The sequence below is a fragment of the Rhagoletis zephyria genome, unplaced genomic scaffold, assembly GCF_001687245.7.
Source record: "Rhagoletis zephyria isolate East Lansing unplaced genomic scaffold, Rhagoletis_zephyria_1.1 Rzeph_scaffold_07972, whole genome shotgun sequence".
NCBI lineage: Eukaryota > Metazoa > Arthropoda > Insecta > Diptera > Tephritidae > Rhagoletis > Rhagoletis zephyria.
In genome coordinates, this window is record NW_016165054.1 from 5302 (window position 1) to 18976 (window position 13675).

General features: G+C 34.9%; 1 protein-coding gene across 1 annotated transcript; it reads right to left on the reverse strand.

Moving 5' to 3' along the window:
* Positions 1 to 7107: 7107 nt before the first annotated feature.
* Rexo5 (RNA exonuclease 5) lies at positions 7108 to 9844 on the reverse strand. The gene is made up of 3 exons (XM_017630641.1): positions 9525 to 9844; positions 7885 to 9208; positions 7108 to 7823 (listed from the first exon to the last, which is right to left on the reverse strand). The coding sequence occupies exons 1-3, from the start codon at positions 9732 to 9734 to the stop codon at positions 7231 to 7233; spliced, it is 2127 nt and encodes a 708-aa protein (XP_017486130.1). The 5' UTR covers positions 9735 to 9844; the 3' UTR covers positions 7108 to 7230.
* Positions 9845 to 13675: the final 3831 nt, after the last annotated feature.

Consider the following 13675-nt stretch of genomic DNA (forward strand, 5'->3'; position numbering starts at 1 on the left):
TGTTACAAAAAAAAAAAAATCATGTTACTAACGAAAAAAGCGATTGATAAATAAAGAAGTAATGAGTGGTCAAATGAAAATGCGCAAAGATTTTATGTATGAAATATGAGCAGAAAAGCGTGTTACTCAGGTGCACGTAGCGTATGAGTAACTTTTAATTTTTCCATTAAAAAAAAAAAACTGGAATGTTTAATAAATTTGTTAGAAACCATTTATCAGTCCTATCGGAAAGTGATGTATAAATGTTTTATGGAGAATTTTATTAGCTTTCATTTTAAGATTGTTAAATTGGTTCGTAAGAGATACATACGTGATTAAGTGGAGCCACTTTTTGTTTTAAGCTGAATAACGGTAAATTGCAAACATCTCGAAAACATATCCATAGAAAAAACATTAACTCGATTCTCGGAATCACCGAGCAATTCTACATAAAAATTGGATAGTTGCGCCTGGAGAACAAAAACCAAACTAAAATTTGTGATCCAGTGTACTTAGCGGAATAAAGCAAAATTCGATATTTGATAGCGATAACGACGGACATGTTTTAGTAGCCACTTAGCCTTCTGAATATTTCAATATATATTTTTTAAATTTTATTTTATTTTTAGAAACTGATTTTATGTACTTTTTCTCTATTTCTAATATTTTTTTTTTGTTTTAATTAACTTTAATTTTAATTTCTATATTTTTTGTTTAAAAAGAAAAAACGATATTTATTTTTTTTAATTTCACCTAGATTTTAGGAAGTTATTAATTTGTTATTTTTACTTAAATTTTTAATATTTTTTCTTCTTTAATTCAATTTTTTTTTGATTCTTAGTTTTTAATATTTTAAAAAAAATTTTAAATTACAATTTAGTTTTTAGAAACTTAATTAATGTAGGCTTTTCTTTTTTTGAAATTAATTTTCTGTATCTTTTAATTGATTTTTCTCTAAATTTTTTTTTTAATTAAATTTTTTTATATTTCAATTTGTAGATTTTTTTCGTAAAGAATAACATTTTTTTTTACTTAATTTAGCTTTTAGAAAGTTATTTCATTTATTTTTCCTTGTTATTGAAATAAAATTTTCTTCTTTTATGAAAACTTTTTTTTTGATTTTTAGTTTTTATTGTTTAAAAAAAGAAAACGTATTTTATGTTAAATTTAATTTAATTTTTAGAAACTTATTATATTAATCTAATTATTTAATTTCTTCTTTTAATTTTTAGATTAAAATAAAGTATTTTTTTAATAAAATTTTTTCAAGAACTTATTTTACTATTTTCTTTTGCTTCTATATATTTTTTTCAATTAAATGTATAAAGTTTTTGGTTTGTATTGTTTAGAAAAGAAAAGTGTGCATATATTTTTTTGATTTCATTTAATTTTTAGAAACATGCATATGTGTTTATTTTTATAATTTCATTAAACTTTGTTAATTTATTCTTTTTTTAATTGATTTATTTTTATTTAGTTTTGTTTTAGTTTTTTGTTTTATTGTTTAAATAAATTAATATTTGATTTAATTTCATTTGTAAAATCTTGTTTTATGTAGTTTTTATTTTTAACCTCATTCAAAAACAGGAGGAGGTTATCAATTCATCGGACTACTTTTTTATTCAATTTTCTTTTAATTGTAGTTATTATTGTATATTGTAATTTAATTTTTGGAAACCTTTTTTTTTATTTAATTGCTTTTTTGTTTCTTTATTTAATTTGCTTTTACATTTTAGATTTTGTTGTTTAAAAAAAAAATATTTTGAAAACTATTTAGTTTTTTATTTTGTTTTAATTTTTTTTCTTTTTTAGTTTAATATAATATATATATAATATAATATATTAGTTTAAATGTCCTTTGCATATTAAGTTTTTATTGTTTTAATAATAGATAGGCGCTTACACAATACATATTTAGTGTTTGGCCAAGCTTCTCCGATTTGTGGAGTGCGCCTTGATGTTGTCACACAAAGAGGAGGGACCTACGTTTTACGCCGACTCGGAACGACGATTGCATTTTTATGAGAAGCCTTTTTCATATCATTGTCGTTTTTGGTTTTAATTTTTTAATGTTGATCGGAAACTGGGCTTAAACCCAGGCCCTGCGGAATGGTAGCGCGCACTGCTAACCACTAAACTGAAGAAAGATATACATTTTGTTATTTAATTAAGTATTTAGAAAACTTATTCCTAAAACACTAACAGAATAACGCTGAAACCTCCTCGTTAGCAAGGCTTTCGAAATACAGAAAAGCGCTTCCCAGATAAGTGCCAAAATTCGCAAATTACTTATGAAAGTTGAAAGACAGTTGCCAGAATCACCCTATAATTGCTTACTAATGGCGTTTTCTCTTCTACCGAAAAATGTTGCCTTCTCAGTGCCCTCCACGCATAAGTACTAAGAGGGCAATGAAAAGGCAACATTTTTTGTAGAAAACAAAACCCCATAAGCGATTTCTATTTTCTCTTTCCTAATTGCTCCCATAGTAAAGATCTTCCGCACTTGGACCTTCCATTGTGTTTGTGGCCCCCCCTCCGCCTTCGTTGTACAACCATGGGTGCCATTTCGTCATCCCACCTTCTCCGGTACTCGTAGCCAATGCGAACAAGGCCATAGTTTTTGTGTAGGAGAGTTCCATCGAAAGCGCTAATGGCTCCTTACTTTTGTTCAACATCGTCTGCAAAGAGATTTTTAGAGCGCAATTTTTGTTCATCGAGGAAGGGCTCTGCTTTTCGATATCTAGTGGGGTATTGTTAGCAACAGAGGTTCTTCGCTTAAATTTCGGGCTGACTTTATTGGTAGAATCATGCTGGAGCCTGGGTAAACAAAGTCCTTCACGGCTTCAATGTAATAACTGCCAACAGTGACAAGTGTCCCAATACGCTTAGAGATTTTTTGTCTTGCCAGAAGGCAGTTTTCCTTGTTCTTGTCAATCCTCTCTAAGCTGGAGGAATCTGTGCGCGGAAAGACCTTTTTCAATTTGAACGCAGCTGAATGTTATGCTCAACTACACTTTTCATAGCCGCATTTGAGAATTCCTTCCCTTCGTAATAGCAAAAGCGGCTTTAAAATGGTCGAAACGGTGGTGTTTGTCGATTTGCTTTCCAGTATTTGATGCGCTGTGAAAATTTGGTAAATGATGGATGGAGATCTGAAGCCACATAGATAAAGCACAATCAGTTGGTTCATGAAGGGGTTCAGTATTTCACAGAGTATCGTCGATAGGACCTTACGCGCAATATTTAGAAGGCCTGTAAACAGCAGGATTTCCCTTCTTGCCGATCAGGCACAGAACACTGAGTTTCCAATTTTCGGGAGCGGTGAGGTCAAAGCTATAAAGATAGTGCCTGACTGCTCTTTTAGGTGCGTTCATGGCACTCTTGGGCAGGGAATCCCCTGCCTCCTTAATAGCAACCACTTCTGCCTGAAATACACTAAAGCACTTCGGAAACCCTTATTACTGATGGAAGAGCTCTCCACCAACGCCGCCGTCCAGTTTCGACCCATCCGTAAAAAAGTTCACAGCTCCCCCTCTCCAGAAGCTCCACCCGGCCCAATCCTCCCTTGAGGGAAAGTGGGCAAAGAAGAAGCTCCTAGGAGCTATTTCAGTAGGCGCCTGCAAAGTCGACGAGCACCTACTCACCCCTTCTTTAATTTTTTCGTGTTTTGAAATTTTTTGTTTTTTGTGGCACACTGTTATTAACGCTTAAAATATGAATATATATTAGGGCTGGGACTATCCGAATATCCGTTTGGTTACTCGTCTATATTGGATAAAATCCGTATAGTATGGACAGCCGGTAATATTCGTTGATCATCCGGTAAGTATCTGTTTATTTGGTTATCCGGATATTTGAAACATTATTTTAACGGATCGGCGGATTCGAGCTGTATGAGCTTTACAACGACATGGACATAGCGCAGCGAATTAAAATACAGCGGCTCCGCTGGCTTGGCCATGTCGTTTGAATGGATACCGACGCTCCACCTCTGAAAGTATTCAACTCGGAGCACGCTGGTGGTAGCAGAGGAAGAGGGAGGACCCTACGGCGATGGAAAGACCAGGTGGAGAAGGACTTGGCTTCCCTTGGCATTTCCAATTGGTGTCAGTTGGCACAGAAGAGAAACGACTGACGTGCATTGTTGTACCCGGCCAAAATTGCTTAGGCGGTTACAGAGTCAAATAAGAAGAAGAAGCGGATATCGATACGCTATTCGGATATCCGGGTATTCAGGTTTCGAATATTCGGATTAGCCGGATAGTCAAAAAATCCGGACAGAGCTCAAGTTTTTATTTAAGCTATCATCATACATATTGTACAATCGGAGAGAATTCGAATAGTATTTTCAGAAAACGATACGATATGTTTTCTCTACGACTTTTTAATTTCTAATTTCAGATTCAAAAAGCTGCGCGGCTAATACATATGTATGTATGTAGGTATGCTTGCTTGTACACGAATGAGAATTCTACTTCGGTAAATCTCTCACACAGCTTCGTTATCAAGCCAAATAAAACTTCTTGCCTTAAGCAAATCTTGAAAAAACTGGGATTAGGTTAAAACCTATTACAGGACCACGCTACCTTGTAACCAACACTAGCAAGCAAAATAGTCCAAATATATGGAGAAAATATGGTTACATTAACATTGCGATGTCATTGGGCCTGACCACCTCTTGTCTAACGCTGCATAACAGGGGACCACTTCTGGTCCACCGCTGCCCCACATAGGTCCACCTAGACAACTACTCCTTTTGGACCATGGCACATTCGGAAGTCGAATCATATTGCCGATGGTCCACGAAGGGGTGGTATGCAACACATGTATATCAGTTTTTTACTAGTATACAAAGTGGCCCTTTTGCACATACTTTAAAACTACGACCCAGTGTACTACCTGGTTCTCAAATTTTTGCAGGAAAATAGTTAGGGTAGGGAAATCTTCTGCGCAACTCACGCTCACTCAATAGGTACTCGCGCAACACTTCTATATATTGGCTACAACACGGCATGTTTCAGTGAGGTAGGGTGAGTGGGTAAAATGGAGCATTTGAAGAGAGCGAAGGGAGCGCCAAGTACGTGCATATGCACATATGTATATACATATGGCCTAGATAAAATTTTATTTATACATAAGTATATATGTATGTACATATATTTGTAGGAAATTAATAAGTTGTACGAAGTAGGGATGTTGCGAATGTGGAATTTTAGACATCCGTGGATACGAATATCTAACAGCTAACCTCCGCGGATGCGGATGCGGATGCGAATGCGGATGTCAAGTATCTTTAAGAAACAATTAGAATCTAGCATAATGTCGAGATCGTTGTTTAAACAGCGCTTACAAGCCAAACCAGATACATGTCAGGTTGTTCTAAAGCTTCTTAAAGCGTCCTTCGGCTGTTTCAGAATTTGGGGAATCTGTAACTTCGTCAGCGTTTTTCGATTTTAGTTTTTGTAATTTATTTTTAATACTTTCTTCTGCGACTGGTTTGAAATATTTGTGCTTATAGCGAGCTAAATAGGTGGATATGGAAAATAACTTATTATTTTTGAACAAAATTCTGTTTTCAAAGTTGTGTCTGCCCATGGTACAATAAAAACAGGTAGAAGCCAAATTGACATTCAAACCTACAAAAGTCAAAGTTTTCGGGAGAGTAAAAATAAAAATGAGCGTGTGTAAGGAAAAATAAAAAATTACATTTCACTGGTTGACGTTTTTAAGTAAATTTGAAGTTTAATTTTATTTATTTATTTTCTCTAGTTAAAATTTGTTAATTCGTTTGTTGTTTTCTGTCTTTGAATTATGAGTTGCAGTGTTGTTGGAAGGACTTTCCGGCATAAGGGTCATAGGAAGAGCACTTGGCATCAAACGTGCCTTTCCTGTACCTCCTGGTGCATTTATAAAATCTGCTGCTTTAAAATGCTTAACGCACAGCAAGGCATTTCGCTGCAGCTCTACCCCACAGCTGCTTTCCCAACGCTCCTTACGCTGAGGGCATTGAGGCACGTTAAAAAAATTTGTGATGTCTGCATTATATTTAACACCACATAAAAAACAACGCTTCAGGTGCTGCATTTTTAACACATACACTAAGTATAAACCGCACAACACTACAAAAATGCAAATGTTAATTAAAATTTGTTTTAACGAACATTCAAAAAAAACAAACGACATGACATTTTAAGCGTAACGAAATATAGGAAATAAAATAAAATCAAGTTGAAGTTTAAAGGTTGGTTCTCATGAGAGCAACGTCATTTTGGCTTCTACCTGTATTTATGTGCCTTGGTGTCTGCCAGGCGAATCGGATCAGAATATTGTTTTTGTTTTTAAAGTACCCGTTTTTATAAGCATTTGATTCTCAGATAGTTACGTAATTCTTATCTAATTGAAGGTCAGATCTATACCTTTTTAATTATTTGAGCATCGATTCTCTTTATAGCCAGACGTTGGATAATTTCTGCTGGAAGTCCCTATTGAAGGAGCTTACTCTTCGATTTTAAATAGCAAAGGGCCAGTTTTACCACAGAAGTTTTTAGCTAAGGATGCAATGTATATCCCTATGAAAAAATTATGTATTGTTCGACAAGTAAACAAAGTTATTGTTTTTAAAATTTTTGCTAAAAATAAATTCTCCAAAGAGCCCCATTTGAAATTATTGGAACGAATATATGTAATATCAAAATCAAATTACGAAAATTTGGTTAAGAATGACAGTGCACACTTTCTTCGTTTGTGTCTAGTTGTTTTTTTAAGATTGGTCCAGAAAAATCATAATAAAGAAAGAAATCAATGCGGGTATTTCTACAATTTGTCATTTTGTTAAAATTAATGCGGAAGATCCGCGGTTGCGAATGCGAATTCGCAACAACCCTGGTAAGAAGTACCAAGAGAACGCAGAAAACAAAACATCTACTGATGTTCCTGAGAAATTTTGAAATGTGTGTATATTGGTCGCAGACGAGTTATGTTATCTATAATCCTTTTACAGCATGTTTGGGTGCCACTGATTATATTTACAATTCGTCGGATCATTTTATTTATTTATTTAATACTCCTTAACTTATTAAAATGTTTTTCTTTTTTCAAAGCAGCAAACTATGAATAAAACCAGTAAAAAATCATAAAATTATATATATTACATGTATTATCCCCCATCATTCAAACAATTTTTTATGAAATTTCCACAAGTTAATATCATCGTCTTTGAACTAACACATCATCGGAAAATTTTTGTATCCACTACATGGTTATCGGTGTTGTCGCCGCTATACTGGCTGCAACTGCAGTCGCATTTTTCTTAATAGCAATTTTCGCAACCCCACTGGCGCATTCCGTCGAGCCGCCCATCAAAACCAAAAACATACCGTTATGCGCCACAGTCTGCCACAGTTTGGCAATCCATTTATCAATTTTCATTACTGTTTTTTCCGCATTATCTAGCTGAAATTCTTCTATGCCCAATCGCAAATTGGTAATGGTCAAATTGTGTTCTAAAGCTACTTCACGTGCCTTATTAATTGCCTGCTTGTTTGTATCCAATTCGTAAAGAGAAACACTTTTCAGTGTTTCTTGAATTGAAATCTCTTCAGTTTTCATTAAGATTTCCTTCATTTGTGATTGTAGTGTGCCACTTGTTATAATTGCTGTCCTCTTGTCGCGTTGGGAGGCGTACGCTAATAAATTATTTTTAATATTATCGCCGCTTGCCAAACGCATAATATCATGTAAACGTTTCTTTTGTGTCAATATTTCATCCCCATACTCGAGGCTGTTTGCTAATTTCATTTTCACCAACTTTAAACTGGCCAAAGAATCTTCGACCGAGTCGTGACCTGAAAACATAAAAACATATGAAATATTTATATTTTTCACACATGAGTGTAATAGACTTACCCTCAGCATTTTCTTGTATAACCTCTTTCAAAAAAGTCATAGCAAGTGTTTGCAACTTTGCCTTCCTCCTCCGCACGCCACTCAAGTTGAAACACATGCTCGTATCAATCACATACGGATGCATCATCTTCATAGCATTCAAATCAAAGTTGAGTGATTGACCCACCAAAATGGCATCTGGTGGTAGGAGCTCTTTCACATCCCGCTGCACATCGCCTAGTGTTTTAGTGACTATTTGCATCATTTCCGCCGTAATTCCAGAGTATGGTGTTAAATAGTCAACAATTTTATTTGTTGGCATTACCAGAGTTTCATAAACGGTTTCGAGCTTTTCATTTACAATTGAAATACGTGTCAGCTCATTATGTCCAATAATTGTGCGACACATTTCACAATCAATACCAAACATGGGACTATTGTCTGTAACAGGTTCGTATTTGTCTTTAGTAAATACATAGTCTTTAAATCGCTCGCTAAGTTCGCCTCGCAATGGCATTGGATAACCCTCATCTACCATTTGTAAAGCGGAAAGCAAGAGTTTGGTACGTGGAAATTTATCGCCAACATTCAGGTTATTTTTCTTCGATTCTACACACGCCTCATTGATTGGGAAAATTGCTTTAACGAGCAAAGTGGGATCTTTCGTCATTTCTACAGCAGATTCCAAGGAGCCATGCTCTTCAATTAACTTATGTGCCTGTACATTGGTTAGCGGTACCTGTGCCATTTCTTCTATGATGGAACCATCTTTCAGTGGTGGCAGCACAAGTTCTAAGCGTGTCTGAAATATTTGATTTGTTTGCGAGAATTTACTTTCATTTGAAAGGTAGTGATATAGTGAAAGTCCCTCTAATATCAAAACGACACTGTGAGATAGTCGTAGTGGCTTTTCCAAGTAGCACCATCGATCTGGTGAGCACGGCGACTTTTTTCCAATTAGTGCAGACATAAGCAAATGTTGAATGTCTGTTAGAAAAATTGGGGTACGTTGATTTTGTGGTGTCTCCAGGGATGCACGTTGGCCAAATTCGCGCATTCGTAAGATTGGCACGTTCTCCAGCTCCCTCTTACGCTGCCGCAGTTGTCGACGTAAATCTTTGTACTGTTCTTCAGTTAGTTGCAACTTGAGCCGTTTTTGTTCTGCTGCTAATTCTGTTGTCGACGATAATTGTGATGTATCGCTGCTATCTCCATCAATGCTTTCACATTTTGCTAGTTTAGGACGCTTGTTTTGTGGCTCATCTTCAGTGCGTAGGCCTTGCTCAGGCAAGGAAATCTGAGGCTTTTTAGCATTTGCTTTAGCTGCTTTCTTTTTGTGAGTGACCTAAGGTAAAATTTGTTAAACACACGTTTTACGAAATATACGTATCGATAGTTCTGTACAATAAAGACACAATTGAAAATTCAAAACGTAAAAACCCTTACTACTGTTAAGTGGATCATATCTCTTATCCTTCTTGAATCTATGTCCAATCTCTTTGACTCGTTTTAGCAATCTTTGCTGCTTACTTTAGTAAAGATGGCAATGGATTAGAATATGATTAGAGGCAAGAGCCACTTAATAGTAACATGTTTTATTTTTTAAATTTGTGTTGTTATTGCAGAGGACCATCGATATGTATGTAGTTTTGTGTACATGCCTTTACGAATCCATCGTCGTCATCGTGGGCAGAGGTCTCGCATGTTGCAGCAGCAATTTCTTCGGTCGCAGATTCTCGACGGTCATTGTCATTTAGTTGCACTATTTTTGCTAAAGCCAGCAACTTCTTTTTCTTCTTTTCCTTACGTTCCTCTTGCTTGTTTGAAAATGCCTTCATTATCGATTTTTTATTTTCTTTGAACGGTATCATACAAAATAAATGCGGATCAACAAATTTTTCTTTTGTTATTTTTGAAATTTCACGTGGAGATGAGACATTTTTGTCAATCAAAAAGGGCAAGGTTGCTTTGTTTATGGAAGTGACAGTGCTTATTTCAAGTTGGCAAGATTGGAGGTTTGTGACCCAGCTTAGTTTTTTTTAGTCTTTGATATTAAGTTTGTTCCCGTAAACGAGAGCAATATATATCAGAGCTTATATCTTGCCATCTATTGCCGGCAATTTGGTAGTTTGACAGCTACATTTTCATTTGCACGAAAACTTCGTGGCTGCAACATCATTNCTTATTTCAAGTTGGCAAGATTGGAGGTTTGTGACCCAGCTTAGTTTTTTTTAGTCTTTGATATTAAGTTTGTTCCCGTAATTTGCCAATGGAGACCGCTCATTGCTCTTCGAGAGCAATATATATCAGAGCTTATATCTTGCCATCTATTGCCGGCAATTTGGTAGTTTGACAGCTACATTTTCATTTGCACGAAAACTTCGTGGCTGCAACATCATTATTATTTTAATATAAAAGCAAAAATTGAGCTGTTTCCTGTTAAAATAATTGTAATTATGTATTTGGTTGTAAAATAGCCTATTTTTTAAATTTTTTAAGCGATTTAATCCGGCAAAAATACGTTTTCGAAGCTATCATACAAATGCTTATATCAAGATATAAAAAAGCCCACACAAATATTGCCGCTGATATAACTTATGGCCGTCTCCACAGGATAAAATTTATTGCTGCCCATCTGTCATTTTGGTCACTAGATATAAGTTTATCAGAGGCAATATTTTTGTGGGCTTTTTATATTTTGATGTAAGCATTTGTAAGATAGCTTCGGAAACGTATTTTAACGGATTTAATCGCTTAAAAAATTTAGAAAAAGGCTATTTTACATCCTATTACCAAAGAACGTAAATCTATTTACCTTCTTTGGTGCTATGCTATTATCATGGTTTACTAATTTGTCTTTATAAATTTAAAAAATGTTAATTAGTTTTCAAATGTAAGAAATTTACTAACTACTACAAAATCTAGATTTAAGTTCTTTTAGGATATTTTTATCACGCGATTTTTGATATGCATAATTTTAAAAATGATAGACCATCAGTTTTTTGACAATGAAATCCACAAACGTTCCACATAAAATATTTTCTTGGCAACGCTGTTTTTGACGTTTCTGTGCAACAAAAATAAATTTGCTCCAATTGTTTGTAGTAATTTTGCAGTAAAAAGAAACATTTTGCATGTAAAAAGATAGTCTTACTATGCTTAAGCCATTTGTGTATTAAATTGTAGTTGGCTACATAAATTAAAAAATAGTTTTTGTGAAACAGTATAAATTTCATCATAAAACTGAAAAGAAAACCACCCAGAAAATCCTGAAAGCAGGAGAAGAAGGAAAGCTAGTGAATAGAGGAACAAAGAAAAATACTAAAAAAGCGAGAAAGTACAAGATAAGCTGCGTTTTACATACTGTAGTGTAGTGTATGTAAAAAGAAAAAAATACGTAAATTATAGTCTGCCACCGTTTACACTTCATAAAATATAAATTTCGGTTCCATACGGCTGCTACGCGAATAAAACACCAATAGTAATAAAGGCGTAATACAATAGTGGCCACTTAAGCATAGTCTTGTTGTTGCAGTAAAGTGCCAGCGCCCATCTGCGATCGCACCCAGTCCTCCGCTGTACACCACCTACTTGCACATAAATTTGGCAGTTATGGAACAGTGTACGTCCGCAAACATGGCCAATACATTGGAAGAACAACAAAGTTTACGTGAATGCGAGAACTACATTCAGGCACACGGCATTCAACGTGTACTCAAAGATTGCATTGTTCAGCTTTGTGTTAGTCGTCCTGAGAACCCCATTCAGTTTCTCCGTCAATATTTCCAGAAACTAGAAAAGGTAAGACAAAATTATGCATAAGAATTGTATGTTCATTAAAGCTAAAAATGCCTGTTTTTAAGTTTCAACTAGCTTTCCTGTTTGAAATTTCCAATAAAAAAGTGCAGAAGCCACTCATTGAAGTGCTGCGTTGGTGTCATTGTACACGCTGATTCATGAAATTCATGAACCAGTAATAATGCGCACTTACATTGTCTAAAAACGGCGTTTTTGTAAAATCAAGTAGGTGGCAGCTACATATACATTTGTATATCTGTACCCATGTAGCTAAGTGGGGTATAACATTGACGACTTAAGTTTATACTTATTTGGTGTAGGTTGTCATTTGTAACCAAAGAGATTGCAAAGAAATGCTTGAAAATAAATGCATATGTACATACATATGCAGGTACACTGCCGGAACAAAGTATTGGCACAGCAAAATTTTCACAATATATGCAACAATTTTCATTCTAATATTTTTCCGCTAATTTCGTATAAAAATATGGTTCATTCTACAGCAAAAAACATAAAAATATAATTCCTAAACTTTGTGGAAAACTCGCGAAAATTCAGCAAATTTTCCTTCAAATTTTCAACTTTTTAATCAGATTTTTTAGAATTGAGTGCAGATTTGTAGCCCAATCAGATTTATTATAATAAAATGCAAGTTTTAAGTAGCTAGGAATTACCGTTGATTTTTGGAAATTGTTTCACGCAATCTTCCATACAAATTTTTTTTTCGAAAATACTTTATATGGAAAAAATGCGAATCACCTTCAACAAAGAAATTCTCAAAAATCAACGCCATTTTTGACTAACGCAGAACTTGCATTTTTTTACTAGAATTTAATGGGCTGCAAAACTGCATACTCAAAAGAGTTCTGATTAAAAAGTTTAAAGATTTGGTAAAAATTTGCTGAATTTTCGTAAGTTTTGCACAAAGTTTAGGAATTATATTTTTATGTTGAATGAACCATATTTTTATACAAAATTGGAGGAAAAATATTAGAATAAAAATTGTTGCATATATTGTGAAAAATTTGCTGTGCCAATACTTTGTTCCGGCAGTGTATGTACCCTGCGAACCAAAGTTCCCGAAATCTTAATGAAATTTTTAGGAGTTTCCCATTTCTGTAACGATTTTTTTACGAAAGAAAATTATATGAAGTGGTTGACACGAACTCGAAAAAAATTTCTAGACAAAAAATAAAAAAAAAAATGCTGCAAGAAGCAGCATTATTTTCATTGCTTTACCGATTTTCTTCAGAAATTGAAATCGAAGTGCGCACAGTGTATTTCATTTTAGAAAATTCGGCAAAAAATCGCATGAGATCTTTAGGAATTTTTTAAAAGTTCTCTGAAAAATGGTTTGCAGGGCATAGGAATGCATACTTACTTAGATGCTTTTCATGAAACTACTGGTATGTTGAAACTGCTTCGATCTATAGATATATATGCATATACATATGTATGTACATACGGATGTTATCCCGCCCACTTTTGAAACTAATATTCCAAACTTCTCAAGGGATCAGTGCAGTGCCAAACGAATGCAAGCGCCTTCTTTAAATATCATTTTAACTAAAAAAATGCCATATTCATCAAATGCCAAGTAAGGTATGTATATTTATACATATCAAGCCCTAGCCGCCATTAAGACATAAGCGGCATTTTTTTTAGAAAATTTTCTTTTTGTTGAAGAAATGCATCTTAAGCGGTGGTGAGCATCAGCTTGCCCACGACAGCCGGTTCTACGTACCGGAATGACTCGGGTTTCACATTCCCACGACAGCCGGTTCTACGTACCGGAATGACTCGGGTTTCACCCGACCAAGGGCTGTTGTTTCGGCGATCTAACCCCGTTTAGGTCGGCGAAGTATCTCAGAAGTTGTCCGTCCATAGGGCAACATTCACTACGCATTCTCCTACTCAGGGCTGGCATCGAGTCAAACCCTGGGCCAGAAATATACACCTGCTGTGTATGCCGAAGACGATTACACCACAACTCCACCTCAGTCAAGTGTAATGC